The sequence below is a fragment of the Sparus aurata genome, chromosome 8 (genome assembly GCF_900880675.1).
Source record: "Sparus aurata chromosome 8, fSpaAur1.1, whole genome shotgun sequence".
NCBI classification, from domain to species: Eukaryota; Metazoa; Chordata; class Actinopteri; order Spariformes; family Sparidae; genus Sparus; species Sparus aurata.
The window spans coordinates 12,665,048-12,687,902 of NC_044194.1; the positions used below are offsets into that span (position 1 = coordinate 12,665,048).

Here is a 22,855-nt window from a genome sequence, read left to right on the forward strand (position 1 = left end):
CTGTTTTCATGACTGAATAAACAAACCTACCTTAAAGGACAATACAACACAATTTCATAACGTTTTACTTTGTTTATATTTGGCGGACCCTGCCATTGAAGTCTTTCCAGCTTCAACTAATGTTCTGAGTAACTTATTTTCCTCTGAGAACAGCTTGTTTATTCAGTTATGGAAAAAATAAAACTTTCTCACTTTGTCAATATTAAAATTCTGTGTTTGAATTTCTCCTCCAAAACTACACAGTGGCCCTTTAAAAAAAGATCATCGTAGTGAGATCCAAGCAATCCAACGTTATTATAAAGGTAAATTCTTCCACTTGCCTGATCTACCCCTCTGGATGAGTTCACTTCTTGCTGCACTTGCATCATACCGGTCCCTCGTTACCTGTGAGTCGGAGTCTAATTTGTGTATCCTGTGGGACCACCACAATTGAGTCTAGACAAGTTGGTGGCTTCCATCAATCCCCGTGGCCTCGCAGGTAAAGAGACACTCATCAGGGGGTTTGACAGAGGAGAGGAGGCAGGGACTTTTCCCCGCGGAGCGTTTTTACATCTCCCCCATTTCCAGTTACCATGGCAGTACAGCTTAAGGCTAACCAACATAAAGCATCAAGGGGCTAACAGTGTGCCATTTGGGTACAGCAACACGAATCTTCAAACATAAGAGGAAAAAGTGATGCATTAAAGACATATGCATACATATTGTACTGCTTTCTAAATTAGTAAGGCAAATACACATTAACAGAGAATTTACATAAAAAAAGGGTCTGAAGTTCTCAAAATTCTCTATGTGGCAATGTTTCTGCTCATTAGTCAGTGATTATACAGAATGAAGAGACTATCTGATTTCCTTTTCTTTGAAAGAGACCTGCTGTGTCTTACTTCCTGATACTTTGAAAAACATCTACCGGAAAATCAGTAGCAGAGGGGGATTTCATGGTTATTTCTCCGTGTGAGACTTCAGTTTAAAAACTTAATGATGCAAAGCAGATCATTTTTAACTTTTTTTTTTCTTTTTTGGGTAAACAAACCATCTCTAAGACAGGTTTGTCTTCCCCTGGGGCTATAACTGCGGGGTCATATTTTCAGTTAAAGGGTTCATATCCTGGATAGAATGAGGGAGTTACAGGAGTCATGTTAAAGCAAACAAATAAAGCAACAGTTTGCCAATTTATTTTGTTTCATGTTGATTGACCTTTTTCACAAGCAGTGGTTACTAAAAAATACTCTCGCAGGACTTTTATTAGCTATTTCACCATAAATTACTTATATTTCTTTAATGGCACAAGCACGGATTTGAAATGGCTTTTGATTGTAACGTGCCGCACAATACGTCCATATAATATATACAACAGTCCTGGGTGAATTAATGAGGTGTTTACCACTCTTAAACGTCTGAGACTCAATCAGGTAAGTTGTGGTGACACAGGGAGCAGAGCAGGTGATCTCTCAGGATGTAGTTTCTGATGAAACACAGTTGAACATTCCCTGAGGCCTGACACTACACGTTGAGCCTAGAGACAGACACATGACCCAGTTGCACCTGCACATATTGACACAGAGAATAAGATGTCCTATTGGTGTAATGCATATTTGCTTTACCATCTCTATAGGGTTAGTGATTTGCATTGTGTGATGTGGATGGTGGACAGTTTTTTCTTTTTATCCCTCGCCGTTCACGTCAATGTGTGTTCATGTAATTCGATTCTTATTCACTCTTCTTTATCTTTTTTATGTACCTCACAGATCCACTGATATACATTTCATGGTTTAAATAAAAGCTAAAATGTAATTTAACATACAGCAAGTTAACATACAGCACACTCGAGTGTAGTGACATGATATGATGCTGTTTCTGCATATATTCAGATTCTTTATAGAAAACAAATAGTGAATACTGTCTCACATTCACTCTAACAAATGCAGTAGCCTTTTGTATTAAATTGGGGTCGTGTTCAAATAAATGCACTGAACACTTGATCAAAAGTTGTGGCTGCATGCTCAGTAATATATCTGTTTAGTTTCAGTTACATTTCCACTGTTGAATCCTCCAAACTACCTCAGTTCAAACCTTGTAAGTAGCCTGAGGTAAACTCAAATAATTACTTGAACTTAAGGAAGTTAACAACGCACCTTTGAATGGAATGACCCTCAAACCAGATTCTTTCGCTCCGGCTGAACAATTCTTAAGCTTTACTATTTTGTGTTTCTTTTGCCTCCTGCTATTGATTTTAGTAAATCGATTGTGTCAGTGAGCTGATTCTTGTATGCTGTGTTGTTGTCACAAGGTCCGGGGGGGGTAAAGGAACAGAATAACAACTCTTCCTGTTGAAAACAACAAAATATTAAATGAGAGAAAAAAGAAACAAAAACGTTTGACTAGTTCTTGGGTCTCTTGAACTCAATAAGACCACCTCATTAAACAAGGTTATCCATATCTGAAGGGAAGCGAGTAGGAAGTAGTGATGGATATCAAAAAATCTGAAGAGCGGCTTGGTTTGGAAGTGGAATTAGGATAACAACATGCGGACTCTGTTGCCCACCTAAATCTAAAGGAGTAAAATCATTCCTTTGAGGACAACGATGTAAACATCTCGGCCAGAGAAGATAGATGGACTAAAATAATCCATCTACGTCAAACTGGAACAGCCGTCTTTGAACAGAGGAGGTGGCCTACGAAACTACTTATCACCCACCTATAATGCAATTCTGAGTTCTCTCCCCAGACTGTTTAACAACCATTCACACCTGTGCTCACCTAGCCCTGGCAACCCTCATGAAGGCCGGTCGGGTCAATGAGTAACAAGTGGCCCTTACAATTCTGAAACTCAGGGCCCACACGTTTCCTTAACGACTTTATAAGTGCACTCCCACACAGGGTTTAAAAGCCTGCAACTCCCCTCCAGTTAGTTAGAACTGAAGAAGCCTCTTGGATGAGAGGTGAAACATCTTCAAGAAACTGAAACAAGTCAAGATGTCTACACTACATCATTTAGGATTACCATGATCTGGATGACTGAGAACCTCCATCAACATGAAAACAGTTAGTTACAGTTGAGTGAGCAACAGAGGCAAAACCAGTTTCTCAATTGGCGAGGCGAATGTGGTCGGACACAATGACTTTCATTTTTATGTTTAGTTACATTAGCCTTCTCATACAACAATATTTATTAGGACTGCATAATTAATTGAAATTTTAGACTGTGGTGCGGAATAGATGCCCTGGCTTGCAAATCTTGATCTCCAGATTTAAGAAGGTGTTTGGAGCAGACAGTCATGATTTTAATAGGTCTTTCAGTGAAAATTAAAATTGTGACTCAAAACTGATCAATTCCACAAATTGTGAATCACAGAGCAATCATAATATCTGTCAAAACAATGGTAGTATGATTCCCCCCCATAATGCAGCCTCTGCATTCATAATATTTTGGATTCACAGTTTTATCCTGCATATTTTTCACATCTCAAAATAAAAAGGCTTTGAATGAGGTGAGGGTGTAATAATATTTTCAGAAGACTGTACACTTCTTGACATTTCATGTTTAGTCTTGAAATCGTCAAGTTGATTGTGTCACACTGCACCTGACTGCAGCCTATCTGGAGTTGTGATGATTTGTCCCTAGCTGTGAGAACATTCTGTTTATTCCCATTAGGCGCACCTGCAGGCTGCACACTCCTCAGCAGAGCTGTCAAGGCCCCAATGACACTCCCCTTGCCGGCGTGGCTGATGTAACGTTGCTCTGGTATCGTTAACAGAATCACACGGCACGGCAGCCAATAGCAGCAGGACAAGTTATGGCTCAGGGAAAGATGTGTTTTATTTACAGCCATTCACAGGGCTACATGTGCTGCAAACTCGACAGCCCGACATTATCAATGCCCCTGGTTATTTGCAAACCAAATGTCCCCCCCACCCCCCTCCCGCCTCCCTTGGATTTGGTGGGAACATAGATAAACCAAGATAAAACATAATTATCTGTAGTGCGTAGAAAGTAAAACAAACAAAAGCAGCACAGATGTCTACATGTTGACTATAAAAGAGGGATCACTCTCCCAGGGAAGAGAAAATGTAATTCTTCGGAAATAAGTGCATGTTAATGGTTTGATGATTAAAAAAAATTGCAATTAATGATTCACAGGTGAAGCATGTGACCCGGATGACTTGTGTTTTTCCAAGAGTGCTGTAAAACAATTAAATGTTTGACCGTAAGAAGGAAATCTGAATCTGTTTCGCAACTGTTTTGACCCACTTTTCCTTACCTGTCTGGTTTTTTTTTTCATATCTCTTATGAGTGTTTATATCTTGTCTTCTTATGAGGCAGGTAGTCTACAGGGTTGTGGCGCACTACTCATCCACACGAGATGTAACTCCAAGATTACCACCTACATGGTTCAGCTACTTCCAGTTCAGTCCAAATAAGACAGTTGTTAGTGTCTGTTTCCACTCACTAACATAAACAAGCCATTGTCTGCTTTGACATTCGTCTCTTCTTGACACAATCCAGACTGGGACATTCCACTCTGTTAGGAGATGGAGGGTTTTCACAAAGATAAACATGTCTAACACTGTGTGTATTCTCTGATCCACGTATTTCATCACCTCTTACTTTTAGTGCTGTGAGAGAAATTCTCAAGTGTCCCTTCTTATTTTAATATATTATGCTTACATATGATAGACAGATAGATAGATAGATAGATACACGTTATTATTTAAGGTAAAGTTAAATCTTATTGTTGGTGTGCTTGTGTTACTTATGTGGTTGCAGACTGTGAATGGATGTATTTGTGTATTCATGGGTTAATGTACCGGGAAAACTAACACAAAGGAACTTAGGTAAGGGGTTCATCCGGAAGGAGTTTGGTGAGGGCTTATCTGTGTTTAAGAGTTTAGACCTTGGGTTCACATGTGACACACAAGTGTATCATGAGATGGAGGGGGAGATGCGTTTTGAGGGAGATCATATGTATTCTTGTGGCTGTTACAATTGAAGATATTGGGCCTCATTCATGAAATTTGTTCTTAAGTCCCACTTACGAAGATTTTACGAAGATTGTGACATTCATAAATTTTTTCTTATCTCACTAACACTCAGGAGTACTCTTATGCACATTTCAGTGCCGAAATGTTGGCATGGTTGAGTTTTCTTCTCTTGTGTAGTTCAATAATATGCAATATTACAGTGATAATTCTGTCATATTTATTCATTTATTTATTTATTTCATATTTTTGGTAATTTACAAAGAATTTAAATTCTAAAATAAATTAAATGTGCCAATGATTTAAGATAAATCAAGTAAATTGGAAACATGCCATCAATTAGTAACCCCCCCACCCTATTTATACGTGGCATTTCTCCATCCAAGGCCCGCAAAACAATGGCATCAATGTAAGAACACAGCTGCGAACAATTCTGAGGCTTACGAACAAGTTGGTGAATCTGACGTAGGGTTTTCTTAAGGAACCTCTGAAGAACAAATTAAGAAAGAATCTAAGAAGATTCTTAAGAAGATATTGGTGAATGAGGCCCATTGTTCCTAATTATCATAAAGGCTGAGGAAAGAGTGCCTTTCGTAAGTTAACGTCAATGCTCTGTTGGTGTGTGACTCTTGCTTGCAAGCAATAAAGAACATCTAGAAGAAACACAGTGTCGGAGCTTGGTGTTTGACCAATTCTCATCTGCACTAGACAAGTGACTGATTTACAGTTGCCACGACAGTGCTTTTTAAAATGACATTTACCTCTCTTCTGTACATCATTTAAGCCACAACGACAGACATAAATATTGTGGGCACAAATAAAACAAGTGTGTTTGTGTATGTTTTAAAGACACTACTAGTAACCAATAGTCATGGCGTCTGGGACATCCATCCGTCAGCTGACAGGTTCATGTTCTGTGTCTTGCAGTCAAGCCAGTCTGTCAAAATTCCTTGTGGGAAAAGAGTTTCCAACGCTTTGTGTCACATAATTAAACCCACAGGAACCATGATAGCGACAGACTCAAAAGAGAAAATGTTGTTCATGACTTTCCCGGATAATGACCAGTATGCTGCAATACGCCTCCACTGTTTTAAGTGACACCCTGCTCATTTGTTTTCTCACCAAATTACGTAATGGTTGAAATTCACCAAAGTTTGTCACTTATTTCTGATGAAACCTAAACTCAAAATCTAATGCAGTGCCACATTTTTTCCCATGATACTGCAAAGAATTTTGTGATTAAGAAAACAAAAATCAAACACTCACAAACAGCTGAACTTTAACTAGCAAACTGTGTTTTTGACCCGAGTTTCTTTTCACCATGTACCTTTGACATCAACGGTATTTCACAAATTCTGTTGTGACGCATTCAGTAGCAATTTAAGTGTGTCAGTGCTGACAGCCTAGGAGTTACCAACACCTTCTTTTGAGGAAGTACCGTATTTGACTTTCAGAAGATTCGCTATTTTTTTTTCACTTTTTTTTTTTTTTTTAAAGCCCATAAATAATCAAAACGTTTGTCCATTCAACCACAGGTGGCAGAGGTTAAGAAAACAGGTCTAGACAGAAGAATGTCAGTGCATGAACTGTATTTTTTCAAAGTATCCACATAAGCTCAGTGACATGCCACTTATGAAATGCTGCTTTTGTAAGCAACAAAAATATACTGTCAGTCATTTCAGTGGGATTTTGCGGTTTATACCTCATGGCAGATTGGTCAGCTGATTGGTATTCTCTTTCCAACAAGCCATCAATCATGTCAGTATGATTTCATGATGAATAGATGATACATATATACATACATACATACATATACATCTACATATAGAACAAGCAGTAAGTGCTATTTAGCCCCAATCGCTGCTGGTTATTCTGCTGGTTAGGCTGCAGAGGCTGCACTTGGGTCAAGTTATGCTATGAATTACATTAGGCCACCAAATACCATCAGAATCTGTTTTATTAGCCAAGTAAAGCAAGCATACAAAGAATGTGTCATGGCATTTACTCCATAAATACAATCTAGAGCAATGAGTCCATATTTCAATAAAAGGGGTAAAGGTGCATTTTGCCCTGCCCAACACGTGCACCAAAACTTGCAGAAGACTATGTCTGATGCCAAGCAATGACATTCTGTACACATCCACACAATACCAGCAAGAAGAGTTATCAGATATAAACGTTAAAAGCGACCCAGTTTATTATGGATGTGTCAAGGCTCAAGGGTTGTGACACAAACTAATTATGAGGACAAGTCAACATGTTGTTTTCTATCTGTCTTTGGCACCAGAGGCATCTACACTATGATGTTGATGTGCATGCTGTCTGAGATGACTCATCTTGTTTCTGAAGATACTGCTGGACGACACTGACAATAGTCGACACCTCTGCCATGGCCCCTTTACCTGCAACAAAGCAAAATACAGCAAAGTTACAAAAATAATCTACTAATGCACTTCTGCCCAGTATCCATACTAACAAACGCACTTTAAAAATGCTTTCAGTCTTGGATGAAACAATCATATCCATTTCATGGATGTCATCTGGAAAAAAGCCCCCTGACCTACCCCTTGTTCCTTGGCCCTAACTGTCGAGACACATTCTTTGGGCTGATACTCTTTGGAATAAATGTTTTTATTGCATAACTAAAATGTTAAGTAGTTTAAACAATCATAAGATAATAAGTTTGGGCAGATATATCAAGGCATCTAAAAATTCAACTAATGCCAAAGTGTATTAAGTTGAAGGTCCAACATTATAACTACAGGTAACATCTTTGTATGGAGGCGACAGAGCACAAATTGTCTTCTAGTCGGACTATCCCAAGAGTGAATTGCTGATCAGAAATATACTGGGCTATTTGTATATGACCATCTCTACATCCCTGTACCAGGACCCATACTGGAGCCAGTCTCAGAAATCAATAACCGTGCAGACAGCCCAGCATGCTAAGAACCAGAAAGACAGATTCAGACTACAGATGATTTTCTGCATTCCAACCAAAGTTCAAACCAAACGGCAACCCTCAGGGCCAAAAAAATTATGCCAAGGCGGAAGTACCAAAAACTGCAGTTCCCCAAATGGTCATAGCTGCTGGAGCTGGTAAGTTCCAGAGGAGACCGTTGTGGGGAGATCCTGAAGCTTCCAGAAGAATACACACCCGGAGCCAAGGAGAGCACAGAGTTTGTTTTTTAAACTTTTGGGATAAAAATGTGGATTTATCGTCACTCTCGCTTCTCAACCTGTCTGCAGAAAGGAGTCACAGAGATTCGAAATCCACTGTAATGTACTGCAATTCTTTCTTATTTGACTGCTGAATGGAGCGGAAATGTGCTTTACAAAATTGAACACAATGACAGACACAGCCTTTGGGTAATAAACCATTGGCAAGTTCACTCGATTAACTTTAATAAGCACAAATGATCCCACGATTGATCTCAGACAAACTCAGCAGAAATGTACTTCTCTGTATGAGTGAACACAGATAGCTTGTTAGCCTTAGGTAGCTAGGTGGGCTAATTCGGCTCACTCCATTTTCAGCTTCACGCACCCTCTACTTCTGTGACCATTATTGATTAGCCGGGAGTTAGACAGAGTCAGGTGTCGTGTAAGGACCTCTCATTCTTTGGTTGTTTGAAAGGTTTTTCAGATGTTCAAAAATCAATAAGAATCAGACAGGAATCTTCAGGGCTGAGTGCAGTAGAGTTTTATATGCTGGCAGACAAAAGCTTGTGATCATACACAGACAGTGTCTATGAGAATGACCAAAATTGTATACAGAGAGCTCTTCCTTTTATACACCAAGATGGGGCGTGGCCCGCAAGGTCCTTAACCAATCATAGCTCTTCTTGTTTATCGCTTTTGCTGACATGGCTGTTTTCATGTATGCGCTCAGTCTCCTTTTATATTTTTGGAGCCTCAGCTATACCATACCCCATTATATATTCCTTAGGTTGCTCTTGGATATATGGTCCTAACTGAGATGTGGTTTCAAAATACACCCATAGGCCTCTTTGGAGAATTTAGTCCTTGGTTTTTGGAAGGCCCCCAAAATACTCTATTGGTGTATAGTGACCTGACCACATTCTTTCCGTTGGCCCCGAGTTTCTCTCTCAATATATCCCATCAGGTTCGGCTATTTATCCGACTGCATTTTAAAAAAAAAATAATACAAGTGCTATATGAACTAAAGTAAATATATACATTTAAGTATGAAGTATTGTATTAGGTCACATGATTCTCTTCTTGAATCTCTTGGATACATTTCACTCTCACAAGTTCCTCATACAGTTTTACAATCTGATAGGTGCTCATTCAATCAATTGGTGCGGAGTAATACACATTTCAAGCATCAAGCATCCTTCATACTTGATCATTCTGTTTAACATCACACTGAATATTATCAATATATATCATCAATCACTAACTACTTACTATGATCATGTGGTCATATTATTCTACACAGGCACTGCCAAGATGACGCTAGCCAGTACTACCCCTTTGAGCTTCATTCTGGCTCTTTGACAACCTCGGGTGATGTCACCTGTTGCTCTGTTGGGTATTTTTTAAGTCAATAGCTCTAATCCCAAATCAGCTCTGCTGGTATCATATGAGGGAACTTAATGACATCAGCTGTTTTATTGTTTGGCTGTTTGGCTTTTCCCTGTTAACACTCTGATAGTGACTATCTCAACTGTGCACTGCTCTCCTCAACATTAATCCTGGGAGGAAACATATGAGTCATTCTGGCCCTTACCACAAACAGGACATGGGAAGGCTTATTCAGTTCAGTTCTTTCAGTATTCTTATGTATAGCTCACTTGGGTCATCTGTTGTACACTGTCTAGTCTCTACACGATGATACCACCCATTTTCTGCTACTTATACATGCCTAGGAGGCAACAGACCTGGCAAGGGCCCAGACATCCTTCTGCCTGGCTCTCTGCCTTTCCTGGGGACCCCGAGTTGTCCCCGACTCAGAAGGCAGATATAATCCTGCCAAACGGCCCTTGGCCTGCCCCAGGTTCTCCCTCCAATTTTAGTCTCGTAGGCTCAAACCACCAAAATGTGGTCAAGAGCGTGCTCTGTTGTTTCTCTAACCACACCTAATAGTGTGCTAGCATATCTTGAAGTGTACTTCTTCATTTCTACAGAAATGTGTGAAGTTAAAGCAGTGGGGGAGGACAGTTTTCAGCTAGTGTTAAATTGTTTTTAAAACAAGGGCAACGGTCAACTTATATAGATGGATACTTTTGAGGAAGGCAAAGAAACTACTACTACACTACTTGTCAACTCATGTTAAGCACAATTCGCCTTCATCTTGTCTGCATCTGTTATGTCTTGTATTGAACTCACTAAGCTTATTTTACAATCACTGTCCTTGAAGATGGATTATATGCCCTTTTATTTAAGAATTAGTTTTTCATTTATGTCTAAAGAAGCTCAATAAACAAACCGACTTTAAAGGACAACACTCTGGACTCTGCCACGTTTTCTAGCTTCAAATAGTGTTCTGGGGACCTTTGTTTACTCAGTTATGGAAAAAAATTGTATTTTGTTAATATTCTAAATACTTAAATTCTTAGTTGAAATTCTTCTCCATAACAATACAATGCCCCTTAAAGATAAAAAGCCTGTAATGCAGTTAGAATCTATATAATGGTAGTTCTTCATGCTAGAATTATTACATTCCAATGTATTTCTGTTGTTTTGGCTACAACAACAGGGTCCTGCATTTTGAGGTTTTTATAAGATGAAGGTAAATATTGGTAGATATTTCATACCTTCATCCCCACACACTAGCTTCTTAGCAATGCAGGGAATTTCCACATATCCAAACTCCATCAGCCTGGATACCTGCTGGGCAGTAATGGGATGATGCCACATAGCTGTATTCATTGCAGGGCAGAAGAGAAGAGGACGACTGGTATCCCATGCTCTCACCACACATGTCTGCCAATGACAGAGATTAATTAGTTTTATCATTTTCGACAGCAAAATTGTGTAATGAATTATTATTTTCTCTAACATTTTGTAGTGATTCCATGTTCTCACCAGCAGATTGTCACAAATGCCATTAGCAATCTTCCCAAGAGTGTTGGCATCAAGAGGAGCAATGACAAGTAGATCTGCCCAGCGCCTTAGCTCAATGTGTAGCACAGGGTCTGATCTCTCAGTCCACAGCTAGAACAGAGACATACTGTTTGTCAAGCAACTAATGAGATACTTCCTCACTTTATTTCTGGGTACTACTTTAGAAACAGTTTCTCAATCTTTTTCTTGCCTGTGACCATGTTTTTGTGTCTAAAATTTCTGATGAACTCAGCAACTGGATAGCTGACAAGTAACTTCTTGCTAACTTATGCCACACTTTGATTCACTTAGGGTGATTTTGTGATCTTTTATATTTTACTTTAGCAAGCATGCGATGAGATTCAAAATGACTGCATGAAAACTTTGCAATAGCCATTTTACTTGTTATCTTGAAAATACAGCTGTTATTAAAAATATAGATTTCAGAAATCTTCCAAAATCCAGTCACTTTATCACTGGCCAAATTTGAGAAACTCACTAACTCTCTAATGGCTAAAATAAGCCATCTTTGAAGTTCATTGTTACCTCCCACTCATCCTTGTCACTGTAGATCTTAACTGAAACTTCTGCAGGTTCGTAGAAGTGCTTGGCATGCTCTGTCGTGACCACTCTTACATCCACCTAAAGCGGAAAAACAAGACAGTGACAGTAAAACTATTGTTTTAAAGCCAATTTTAGTGTTGCTATAGTACTGGAGAAGTGGATGACTAAGAAGAGACACCTTGAAATGTCAAGTAATTGGTCTTGAATGAGAGACCAGTTTTGGGGATCTAGTTTCGTCAGTTTAGCCAGAGACGTTCTAGGCCATTTACATGGCATGTAGTTTTGACAGCATTTGTCAGGACCTCTGCATGTCTCTGGACCTCTCTCTCATTGTCATATAAACTGCATCTCAACAGTAATTTTCATGATATACATTCATAGTCATTACATTATATCTCTATATCATACTCAAATACATTCACTGATTTGTACAATTACCACATTTTAGATGAGCCTTGCAAATACTAGGGTAGTTAAAGTTACAGTTCTAAATACTCCTCAAACTGGTCAAAAGGCTGTCTTTATTTTTCACTTCTCTTTTTAGATTCTCTATCTGCTGAGTAGACTGGAACCATTGTTCTGCTCCTACACTGAAAATAACTGCATCTCAAAGTAAAACAAGAGTATTATAATGTTACCTGAATAAAAAGATTATTCTGCCGTGTTGCTTTAATATGTATGTGAATATCTGTGGTCTGCTAATACTGTCAGCTCATTTAAATCAGGGCTTAAATCATTACCGTTTACTGTGGCTCTCCAATAAAACAGATTAATATTTTATTCAGAAACTTTAGTTGCATGTTTTTGTTTTCCGTTTCCTTTTAAATGTATCTTTATCTGAATATTTACTTTTGCTTTTTGTTTTCATTGCCTTTTAAATGCAACTTTAACATGTTCATAATGTTTCCATGTCTCTACACAGCACTTTGAACTGCCTTGTGTCTGAATGATGTTATATGAAAAAACTTGTCTTGCTGTTGCTGTGGTTTCTACACAGGTGCCTAACAGCTGCTACATCTCCATCTTGCGGTTAAGGTGAGGTTATATGCGCTCTGCCAGGTAGTAAAGCAATACTATGTGTAGGGGCATATATTTGGGGTATAATTAGAATAAATAAACAGAAGTTAAAGTAGTATTAGTAGAAATAGTGATTGAAAGCGGGTTTTGAAGAAAGAAAGATAAATAAAAGTAAGATGCAGCTCACCCCAGGGAGCTGAAGCAGCTGGGATACCAAAAGAGGCAGTTTCAAGGCTGCAACGCTTCCAGTCACGGCAACAAGAACACGAAATGTCCCGCTGGACTTCAACAAATCAGACTTGAGACAAGAAACATGGTCGTTCAACTGCATATTCGCATATCACCAAGAAGACTTTGACAAGGAGCCGCGGTGCTCCTGAAGAAAACCTCCGGTTAACTACTTCCGTAAATATTAGCCGCCAGCCAATCGGAGCAGAGTATAGCCAACGTGCGCGGGCACGTCACTACGCTGACGGACGGCGAGCGCGCCCGTTCGCAGAATATTCTGGGCATTTTACTGTCGCCTGCCATGACAGCTAGCATGAAGAAAGGAGGCTTCATTCATTCTGCAACAAGCCTGATATTTGTTTGAAAGAAAGCTCTAAAAACGGAACAATGACGCTCACACCTCTCGTGTACTGGGCTCAACGCCACGAAGACATTTACCTGCGAGTGGAGCTGACAGACGCTCAGGTGAGCTAACAAGTGTACAGAGCAGGACTCATTTTTCACCAGTGAGTCGGTTTAGGATACTTTCTGAGCGGCTGGTGCACTATTGTAAGCCTCCTGAGGCGATGTGAAATCATGCAAAATAGGTGCAGGTTTTTGGGGGAAATGCTCCACCGCCGGGTAGCCGTTCACTTTGCATACTGGATGACCAAACAAAAAGATCCTTTCAGGCGGCAGTTCAAGCCCCCTTCTCACGTCTGTCCAGTAATGTGCTGAATTAGTATGGTTTAGGGAAATGTGTGTGATAAAGTCACACATGAGTGAATAATAACCGTAATAAAAAAAACAAAAAACACCAGCACTTCCACGACCTGCAGGGGCGGAGTGAAACCTTATCACCTCTCCCTTTACGCCAGGTAACAAAGGTGAGAGACAGGTGTTGCAATACTGAAGTTGTTACTTTGCCCCAAATTGCAGGCTGCAGGAGAGAGTCCCCCTCAGCCCACTGTTATTCCCCCCTTGTCTGGATGTTCACCTCGTCCATAGTTAGGTTTAGTTAGGCTGCACTGTATGTTTAAGATGAACACGAGCTCATTCAGGGTGGGGTTTGTGTGAAACGTTTCCTTTCATTTCCTTTTTTTACTTCCTTCAAACAAGGAAATAATCTGCAAGGTGATTACATGTTAATATTGTAGATGGGAATATAGATTGTTAACTCAACCGTAACACAATTGTTTGTGTCTTTTAAATGTTTTATTTTAGTCTGGTCAGCGTTATCGTGCACAGGGAGTAAAAGGATGCCTGAATTTTTAATCAGCTAGAGGAAGTAAGCTCACCATCTGCTTCTTTGTTATTTTTTACAGAATATTGATGTCCACGTACACGAGAAAGTGCTCCAGTTCAGAGGTAACCTAAAGAATGTCATAGTCCAAATGAAAATGAAATGTGTAAGTTCATGATTTGTGTCATAATGTATGCTATTTTTTTGTGTTTAGCCCGGGGCCATGGTGCGAAAGGACAAAATGAATACGAGTTCAGCTTGGAGTTTCTTTCACCAGTAAAGCCAGAGGTATGTATCCATTGGAAAATCAGTCCTAGAGATCTATTGTTTATTTTATTTTTTCATATGCATTCTGACTGTTATTAAATTAACCTGTTTGGGCACACAGGTGAGCCACAAGTCCACACAGAGGCAAGTGAACATTACAGTGCGGAAAGAGCAGCGGGGCTGGTGGGAGAGACTGACGGCACAGGAGCGCAAACCGGTCTTCCTGGCTCCTGACTTTGACCGCTGGCTGGACGAGTCAGACGCTGAGATGGAGATCCGAGAAAAGGTGAGATTTAAGTTTAAAAGTCTATTAAAAAACATACCTCTAACACTAGTGTTGAAAAGTTATTCAAATATCACAACTAGGAATGTATTACTGTTACCAAAGGCAAAGATTGTTTTGTAATTTATTTATTTTTTACTTTGAAAGGAGGAAAAAAAGAACAGGTTGAGGGCTTCGAGGCACAAAGAGGAAGGTGAGTATGAATCTGTTCAAGCAAGTTTTTTTGTTTTTTTTATCAGATTACTCAATGATTTCTTCTTCTTCTTCTTTCCTTTTTTTATGTTTCAGGGTTTGTCAGCCTGAAAACTGGATTTTTGTTTGTGTACAACCTGGTCCAGTTTCTTGGTTTTTCATGGATCTTTGTCAACATGACAGTGCGGCTCTTCATCTTTGGCCAAGGTGAGAAACTATAAGAATGTTGTGGCTTAAAGTTTTGAAATGTTTCTTCTTTCATTATTAATAACACTACTTTCACTTCAGATTCTCTGTACGACACATTTCACACCATATCGGATGTGATGTTCTTCTGCCAGATTCTAGCAGCAGTAGAGGTCCTCAACGCTGCCTTTGGTGTAGTCCGAACAGGTGTTATTCCAACTCTTATACAGGTATTAGATGCTCATTTGCCTGAGTTTGAATTTCATGACATGCAGCGATAACTGCTTTTCATTACTGAAAATGTGTGTAACAGATATAGTATTAACTTTTCTTTATTAAGTACCATTGTGGGTTTTGCTTTTCTCCTAGGTTGTTGGACGGAATTTTATCCTCTTCATCATTTTTGGTAGTTTGGAGGAAATGCACAATCGGCCAGTTGTGTTCTTCGTTTTCTATCTGTGGAGCGCCATTGAGATTTTTAGGTAAGTGCCCATCTAGCTTAGTGTTGATAAACGTTCTCAGTCATCCAGGTCATGGTAAATATAAGTGCTGTAAAGTAGGCAACTGGACTTGTTTCAGTTTCTTGAAGATGTTTCACCTCTCATCCAAGAGTCTTCTTCAGTTCTGACTAACTGGAGAGGAGTTGCAGGCTTTTAAACTATGTGTGGGAGTGTCCTTACAGAGTCATTCAGGACACGTGTGAACTCTGAGTTTCTGAGTCGTGTGGGAGGTGAGCCTAGCCTTGGCAACGCACATGAAGTCCAGCTGAAGAAGCCTCTTGAATTAGAGGTGAAACTAAACTCTAGCTTAGTGTTGTTAATGGTGAACAGCAATGAAAATTGACCAAGTTAAGCATTGTCCATTTATAGTCTCAGCGCAATCGTCTGTATACAGCTAATATTTTTTCAAATCAAGTTCTCTAACTGGATATAAACTTCTGCTGAATTGTGGACTTTTTACTAAATTGTGTTGTTGACACGACTTAAATGTTTATAAAAGATTCTTAAAATGTATGAGAAGGCTCGTCACTTTTAATGCATTTGAAGGGATTTAATGAATACTATTATTTTGCTTCACTGAATGTGACCCAACAATCGGCAATCCTCCTGGTGTGTTTACGTTTTATGTTTGATGGTCTTTTAAGTCATATTAATATGACATGAGGTACAGGTAGCTTTCTACAGAAATGGCTGGTAGAAATGTCCTCCAGATGGACGCTATTTAGTTTTAAACTTTAAGAGTAAATCTTTGGGCTTGTACTTTCTTACTTTACTTGAGCAAAGATATTGAATCAGTACTTGGGCTTTTACCAGTCCTTTTTTTTTTTACACAAGTATCTGTACTTCTGCTTGAGAAAAGAATGTGTGTACTTTTGCGATCTCTGATCAATAGGATTATCAGTCGATTCTTTGATTTTGAAAATAACTGGTAGTTGCCTCCCTCCAACAATTGGTAAAACGTTTGCAGTGTGGTGTCTGTGGGTTTAACTTTGACACAACAAAGACACGTCCAGAGTAACTGCAGATTCAACTTGACAGACCAAAGTTTGAGGTCAAAGGTGGATGCAGTAATTGGTGTGACAAGAGTAACAGCAGGTCATTTAGGCTACCATGTCACAAGGATATACTATTGTTGACACAGCCTTGTGTCAGTGGATGAACAGAAACACACCTTTGGTTTCCCCCTAAAGCTAACATGACATTCCAATTTTTAGGTATCCATTTTACATGCTGGGCTGTTTCAATACAGAGTGGAAAACTCTCACCTGGCTGCGTTACACCATCTGGATACCACTGTACCCATTAGGTGTTATTGCTGAAGGTGAGTTGTTTACTTATCTTAGAAATAATGATTAATCTTCACACACAAGTTATAATTAAAATGAAACGTTTTACAATCTCACGTAGCTGTTGCTGTCATACAATCCATTCCAATCTTTACCGAGACCAAACTCTTCAGCATTCCTCTGCCAAAAGCCATCGGCACCTCCATCAGCTTCTCTTATTTCCTGCACTTCTATCTAGTTCTCATGTTTCTTGGTAAGTGTCTAGATAAAATATTAATCACGTAGATCTTCGAACAAATGTGGCAACAATGTCAGCATTTGTGGTTCTGACATCAACCTTTTGGTCACCTCCCCCGTTTAGGACTCTTTATCAACTTCCGTCATCTTTACAAGCAGAGGAAGAGGCGTTTCCGTACCAAGAAGAGGAAAGCAAATTGAGATTCAGCACCGACAACAGTCCTCAAACACCTCGGCTGCCTGCTTATTTCTTCTTTTGATATGATACTCAAAAGAAATGCTCCATACAGTAATTTTTCTTTTCCCACAACTTGTTTGCCCTCACTAAAATAATTTCATTCATAGTCAACATCAACATCCTTCATTAAGGATGATGTAATATGTCATCATCGCATTGGCGGTCTCATTTATTTGTGATTATGTTCTCTTGGACATCAGTCAGTATTTTGTAGTTCAGTGAAGAACTGTAGTAAGCCTTAATATCCCATGTGACCAGGTGTTTTTCCCCTTTTTATTCTTGATTGTTTAGCAGTTTGTTATGGATGAGAAGGCAAATTAATTCTTTACAAAAATTGTATTTCTTATTACAGATTTTTGAACCGTCCCACAGACCTCAGGGGAAATCATACTGTAGACTGACAAGTGCAGACAGCATTTTCACTCATGCTCAGCAACAACCAGCTATGAAGAATTTATATTTATATTGCTTCCTCATTTGGCTATTTAATTATTTATTCAGTCACCTGAATTTTTAAATGCCAACATTAACAGTCACTTCCTGTAAATGTGAGTTATTTGACAATGAATAAAAATAAAATTGAAATCTGATCAATCACGGAAAAAGATCCTACAAAAAAACATGTAAAAAAAAAAAGGACACATGAACATCTTACAAACACCTTACAATGTTCAGCACAAACAGGTGCTGTCTCCACCTTGGTCCACACAGGTAGAGGCTGTTATAAATTAGTCCATTTTTTACTAATTCAGATGTGGCTCAGCTTGAGAAATCAGTGTGCATGGGAGCAATGTTGTGATCAAAAGCAGCGTACTGGGAGTCACCAGTGCTGGCCAGTTTGAGTTGCTGTGCAGCATGGGAGAGCTGGAAAGCTGCGTCGGGGTGAGCCGAGTCTGGCAGCAGGGTGCACTCTCTCTCCAGCAGATCAGCAACTCCCTTCAGGAGCTCCCAAAAACCGAAAGCCAAGGCAGCCTTCCGAAGACGGTTCAGCTCCTGACAGATTCAATCACAACAATTTGAATAAATCACAAATGTTATTGCTTGTAGTTCAGAGTCATTTATAGAAGAAATTACCTTATAGAACGTTTGAGTTTTATCTGGTAGTTTCCTTGCGTTCCTCAGGATCTTCTGCACATCAGTCTGTAGAATGACATCATAAATAGCTAAGTCAGTAATGCCACACAGGGTGGATGGTAGAGATGGTAAACATTTTTAAGAAGAATCGCAATACCTATCAAAACAGCACTCTAAGTATCGTGATGGTATCACATTTGGAGCTAAGCTAATGGTCCTAACCCTAATATTAATGGTTATCTATTAAATGTCATTGTTAAAGTGTGTAATAATATAACATCAAAGTATGTTCATTTGTTAGTAAGTTAGTCAAATCCAAACTACTCTCTTAATTGAAACTGTGATTACTATTTATTGTGATAGGTCCTAGCTGCACTGCATTAAGGGGAACAGTCCCCACAGTTTCTCTGAAGTATCATGGCATTTGCACTCTGGGAAGACGAGTCTTAATACACCTTGTAAAAACTGAAACCAGGACTGCCACAAACAACTTTTTTATACATTGATTTTACGTCACCTGTAATCCACTGGCCTTAATCCACACGGTGACATTCTGGGCATAGCTTCGTTTGACCTGCGGCTGCACGGGGAAAGGACTTTTATTGTCATCTTCTCCGTACGGATTTTCAGCAGCCTCTGAAATACCAGAAAGGTCATAAAACATCAAAGTGAAGTCTGGATAACGATCAAAGAAAAAACAACTTTTGTAATAAAACTTTTAATTATTAACTGCTTGATTATGTAAACATAAAGAGAGGCCTTTGCTCTTCAGGAACAACAGTCATTAACCTGAACATGGGTTATTGTGTCAACCCAAAAAAATATTCCTTCAGTAATAAAGATCGAGCAAAGACTTTATGAGCAGTAGTTTGTATTACATTTGAAGAAAACTTGCCGTTTGCTTGTTTGAATTGTCTGCAGAGGAACTAGACACAGGAAGGGGTGATTGATTTACCTGATACTGGTCCCAAATGTGAGATCTTGCCCAGCCATGGCAGAGGCTCTGCACCAGGATCAAACACAGACAACATCAGGTTCGATTTCTTCTTGCTGTCTGCTTGAGAATACAGCATCCCGTACCACTCCGGCCTGAAAGAAAGCAAACTCAATTTAGGCCATTTCTGCATAAAATCCATCAACTTGTTTTACTCTGCATGTTTTTTTAATACTGTGACAAATTCTGAACATACCATAATCAAAATAAGTTAAAAATATAAACAGCCCTGTTGCATCTCACCCCAGCTGGACCAGCGCCACCATGCCCTCAACTTTAAGACTGCCATGTAAAAGTACACAAAAGTTTGGACTTTTGCCTGCCATCTGACTAGCAGAAGGTTCCTCCTCAAGCTCATCTGTGGCTCCTGTGCCAACTTCATCCACCTCTTAAAAGAAGTACAAATACATTACATTAATAATAACAAAATCTGATACATAGCTTAAAGAGGAACAACTGATTTTCAATTTAATTAAAATATGTGTTTACTCAGAATGTGAAAGGTGAAAATAGTGTATGTCAAATGGGATTTTAATAATATTTGCATCACAAACACTTTGGATTAGAACAATTTACTGTTTTATATTTGCTCTGACTTCTCTGGTGTATAATCAGCAGCCTGTTTGCTAATTTTTGTCTTTAATTTATTTTACTGTAAGTAAAACCTGAGCACTCATGTTGAATACAGCAAAAAATGTGCTTGACTGTATATTGTGTTGTGTTCTTGAAGCTGCCCAACAACTATTTTGTTTAAATTGATCCATTTATTGTAAGAAAATCTGGATACTGCAACAAAAGCAATAATCTTTAGGCATGCCATGCAGCTGATTTGTCCATGAATGTTTTGCTTTTCTTTAAAAACACCACAACAAAGCTGTTACACTAACCTTTGTTCACAGCAATAGGCAGTACCAAATGTCTGGATATAACTGGAGGACTGGAAATGTCACCAATTTCAATGAAGCCAATAATTTCCAAATCTGAAATACAGATAACAGAATAGATTGTTAAATAAGAAAATAGTTTAAATTTAACTCTAAATTGTGGAATATGAAGCCAGCTGGGTACCTGTACTGACTGATCGGGGCATGGGCTCCACCTCTTCATCCAGCACAACAGGCTCAGGTCGAGGGAACACCTGAACATCTGAGGACAGGTTCCCACAGTGCAGGACAGCATGGAAGGGAGAGTATGCGTAATCAATCAGCCTCCTGAGGACATAAAAATGGCCAAAGGCTTCTTAGTAAATATATCAAATGTGAAAAAGTATGTTTCCTTTTGGATTAATCCCCCAGTAGGAGTCATACCCAAACATAGCCTGTACACTCTTCATGCAAAGTGGTCCCTCCATACTAAAGATCTGTCCATCACCCCCGCTGAGACGAAGTAGCTCCTCCAAGTTGTCCATGGCATCAGTCATCTGTAACTGCAATTGCACAAGACAGGGGGTTGCATTTGTTATAGCTAAAGTTACCCAAGTCTTGATACTTTGATACTGTGTCAATACCATGCGATTAAATTAATACAATATCTGCACTGTGATTCATCTCACTTCAACTATCAGTTTTTCAACACAAGCTTCTACAAATGTGTGGGTATTTGTTTCATGTATTTTTCAGTACCAGCATTGTTTGCAGACTGTTAATTAACAATTATACATCTTTAAAAAAAATCTGATTTAGCATGCCTTGGTCTTTTTTTTTCTTGCCGTAGTATCAAAAGTAATATCAAATAATGTTTTATATACTAGTATTGTATGACATTTTACAGTTCTGGTATTGTGACAACTTTAATGTCAGCCAGGAAATCTACCAAAAATTCTGATTTACTGTAAACATAAATTTTACAGGATACTTCTGGAAACATGACAGAACAACTGTTGCTACATGACACAAATTACATAAATATTAAAATAAAACACATTTTATCCCAAGGTTAAGCTGAGCAGTCGTGTAATGTAACAGTCATTGACATTTTCATTGAAATCAAGAATATTTATCACTGTGTGTCTCTTGAACTACCATTCTCTTATCCCCAGATTTCTTCAACATACTGTCAAGCTGCTGTTTCGAGTAGAATTTCTAGTTTCTCATTTTTGGTCAGGTTTCCTCCATAGCTTTACGCGAGTCAAGGTGCGAGTAAATAGAAATTAACTGTTGAATAGCCAGAAAAAGGTATAACATAGTACCTCCTCTGCGTTGGCTACACACATGATGTACATTTTGGTAGGGAAAGGGAAAGGCAGTGGGAACTTCTTGTCGTCCCCACGATGCTTCAGTGTTTGCAGGGAGTGACGTAGGGAACCCTTTCCAATACCAAGAGATCCATCCGTAACCAGCACCACCTACAGGACAAAGGAAGGAGGTACATAAACACGCTATGGAACAATAGATGAGCGCAGGCAGCTGAAATCACTGGAAAAATGTTTTGTCCATACACCAGTTATATCTAAACAATAGTGGATTCAGGTGGGATGATGTTGTGTAGGGGACTCCAAGTACCTGACAAGGACAGGCACTGCCCCACTCCTGCTGCACCACGTTACTGACCCCCTGAAGAGCTGATTCAACACAGGTCTTGTCATAGTCTTCCAGGTTGCTCAGAGCCTCCTGCACAGAAAAAGACAATAATAAGACGTCATACTCTTCCTCTGAGGCCAGACTTAAGCAGTGAGGAAATCTTGCTATGACTGTTCAGACTGACTTCTCGTATCAAAACATACTTTACCTGTAATGTATTGTAATCCCTTGTGAAAGGCACCAATAGGTCCCAGAGAGAAGAAAAAGCCATCAGTGATGTGAACTCCAAGCGGTAGTTTGAGGCCATGTGTTCAAACAACATATTCAGTCCGTGTACAGCCAGGTTCTTCCTCTGGAACTCCTCGCTGCCATCCACCGACACTGGCCGTGTCATGGACAGGGACACGTCCATTAGGACCACGGTAGGCATGGCTAACAGATTATATAACTACCCAATGTAACAGTGGTTTTTTATCCCCCTACGTGCTGCCACTGAAGGAAAGAAAAAAAAAATATGTGTGAGGACAACAACACAAAAGAAGAAGTTAGCCAACTTGGCGTTAACAAGATCATTCAGCAATTATGCGGCTTATTACGCGAAGTGTTGATGTCAGTGTCACTATTTTCGCCACTAGTATCATAGTGATGCTATTAAAAACTCAACCAATGTTCATTAACGAAGTTAAAGTCTAAAAGGGAAACAGCCTGTCCCAGGAAAGCGCTGTTAGCTAATGTTGGCTAGTTGTTCGGCTAACTAACGCTAGCATTTTGCAACATAACGTCAAAAAAACAAGCGGGAGATAAGTTCAGTTTGATATTCAATAAATAACAGAAGATAACTATCCATTAGTTAAAATATTTAGTGAATAATTAATAGGTCAAAAACTAAATCTATACGTGCCATTCAACGTTTCACTCGCCATCCACCAGTGTTTGTGTTGTACGGTGCACCACTACGTCAGTCCGGGTGACAACGGCGTACTTAGAATAAACAGTTCCTAC

At 39.3% G+C, this 22,855-nt stretch overlaps 3 protein-coding genes across 5 annotated transcripts; 1 reads left to right on the plus strand and 2 right to left on the minus strand.

Moving 5' to 3' along the window:
* Positions 1–6,549: 6,549 nt before the first annotated feature.
* Positions 6,550–13,054, minus strand: ppcdc (phosphopantothenoylcysteine decarboxylase). Of its 2 annotated transcripts, XM_030424918.1 has the most exons (5): positions 12,815–13,054; positions 11,593–11,688; positions 11,029–11,157; positions 10,758–10,926; positions 6,550–7,379 (listed from the first exon to the last, which is right to left on the minus strand). In XM_030424918.1, the coding sequence occupies exons 1-5, from the start codon at positions 12,956–12,958 to the stop codon at positions 7,276–7,278; spliced, it is 642 nt and encodes a 213-aa protein (XP_030280778.1). In that variant the 5' UTR covers positions 12,959–13,054; the 3' UTR covers positions 6,550–7,275. The 2 variants fall into 2 exon arrangements, with proteins under 2 accessions (XP_030280778.1, XP_030280779.1); XM_030424919.1 differs by lacking the exon at positions 11,593–11,688 and having other exon boundaries at positions 12,815–13,052.
* Positions 13,055–13,102: 48 nt separating this feature from the next.
* On the plus strand, positions 13,103–17,856 carry hacd3 (3-hydroxyacyl-CoA dehydratase 3). 2 transcript variants are annotated; one of them, XM_030424916.1, is made up of 11 exons: positions 13,103–13,320; positions 14,160–14,202; positions 14,292–14,365; positions 14,466–14,630; positions 14,775–14,820; positions 14,916–15,026; positions 15,108–15,235; positions 15,375–15,487; positions 16,720–16,826; positions 16,913–17,044; positions 17,153–17,856. In XM_030424916.1, the coding sequence occupies exons 1-11, from the start codon at positions 13,243–13,245 to the stop codon at positions 17,227–17,229; spliced, it is 1,074 nt and encodes a 357-aa protein (XP_030280776.1). In that variant the 5' UTR covers positions 13,103–13,242; the 3' UTR covers positions 17,230–17,856. The 2 variants fall into 2 exon arrangements, with proteins under 2 accessions (XP_030280776.1, XP_030280777.1); XM_030424917.1 differs by lacking the exon at positions 16,913–17,044.
* On the minus strand, positions 17,511–22,843 carry ints14 (integrator complex subunit 14). Its single transcript, XM_030424915.1, has 12 exons — positions 22,755–22,843; positions 22,062–22,345; positions 21,836–21,943; positions 21,523–21,678; positions 20,642–20,760; positions 20,403–20,545; positions 20,222–20,314; positions 19,578–19,722; positions 19,296–19,429; positions 18,858–18,976; positions 18,341–18,406; positions 17,511–18,259 (listed from the first exon to the last, which is right to left on the minus strand). Exons 2-12 carry the CDS (start codon positions 22,281–22,283, stop codon positions 18,026–18,028), a joined length of 1,539 nt encoding a protein of 512 aa, XP_030280775.1. The 5' UTR covers positions 22,284–22,345; positions 22,755–22,843; the 3' UTR covers positions 17,511–18,025.
* Positions 22,844–22,855: the final 12 nt, after the last annotated feature.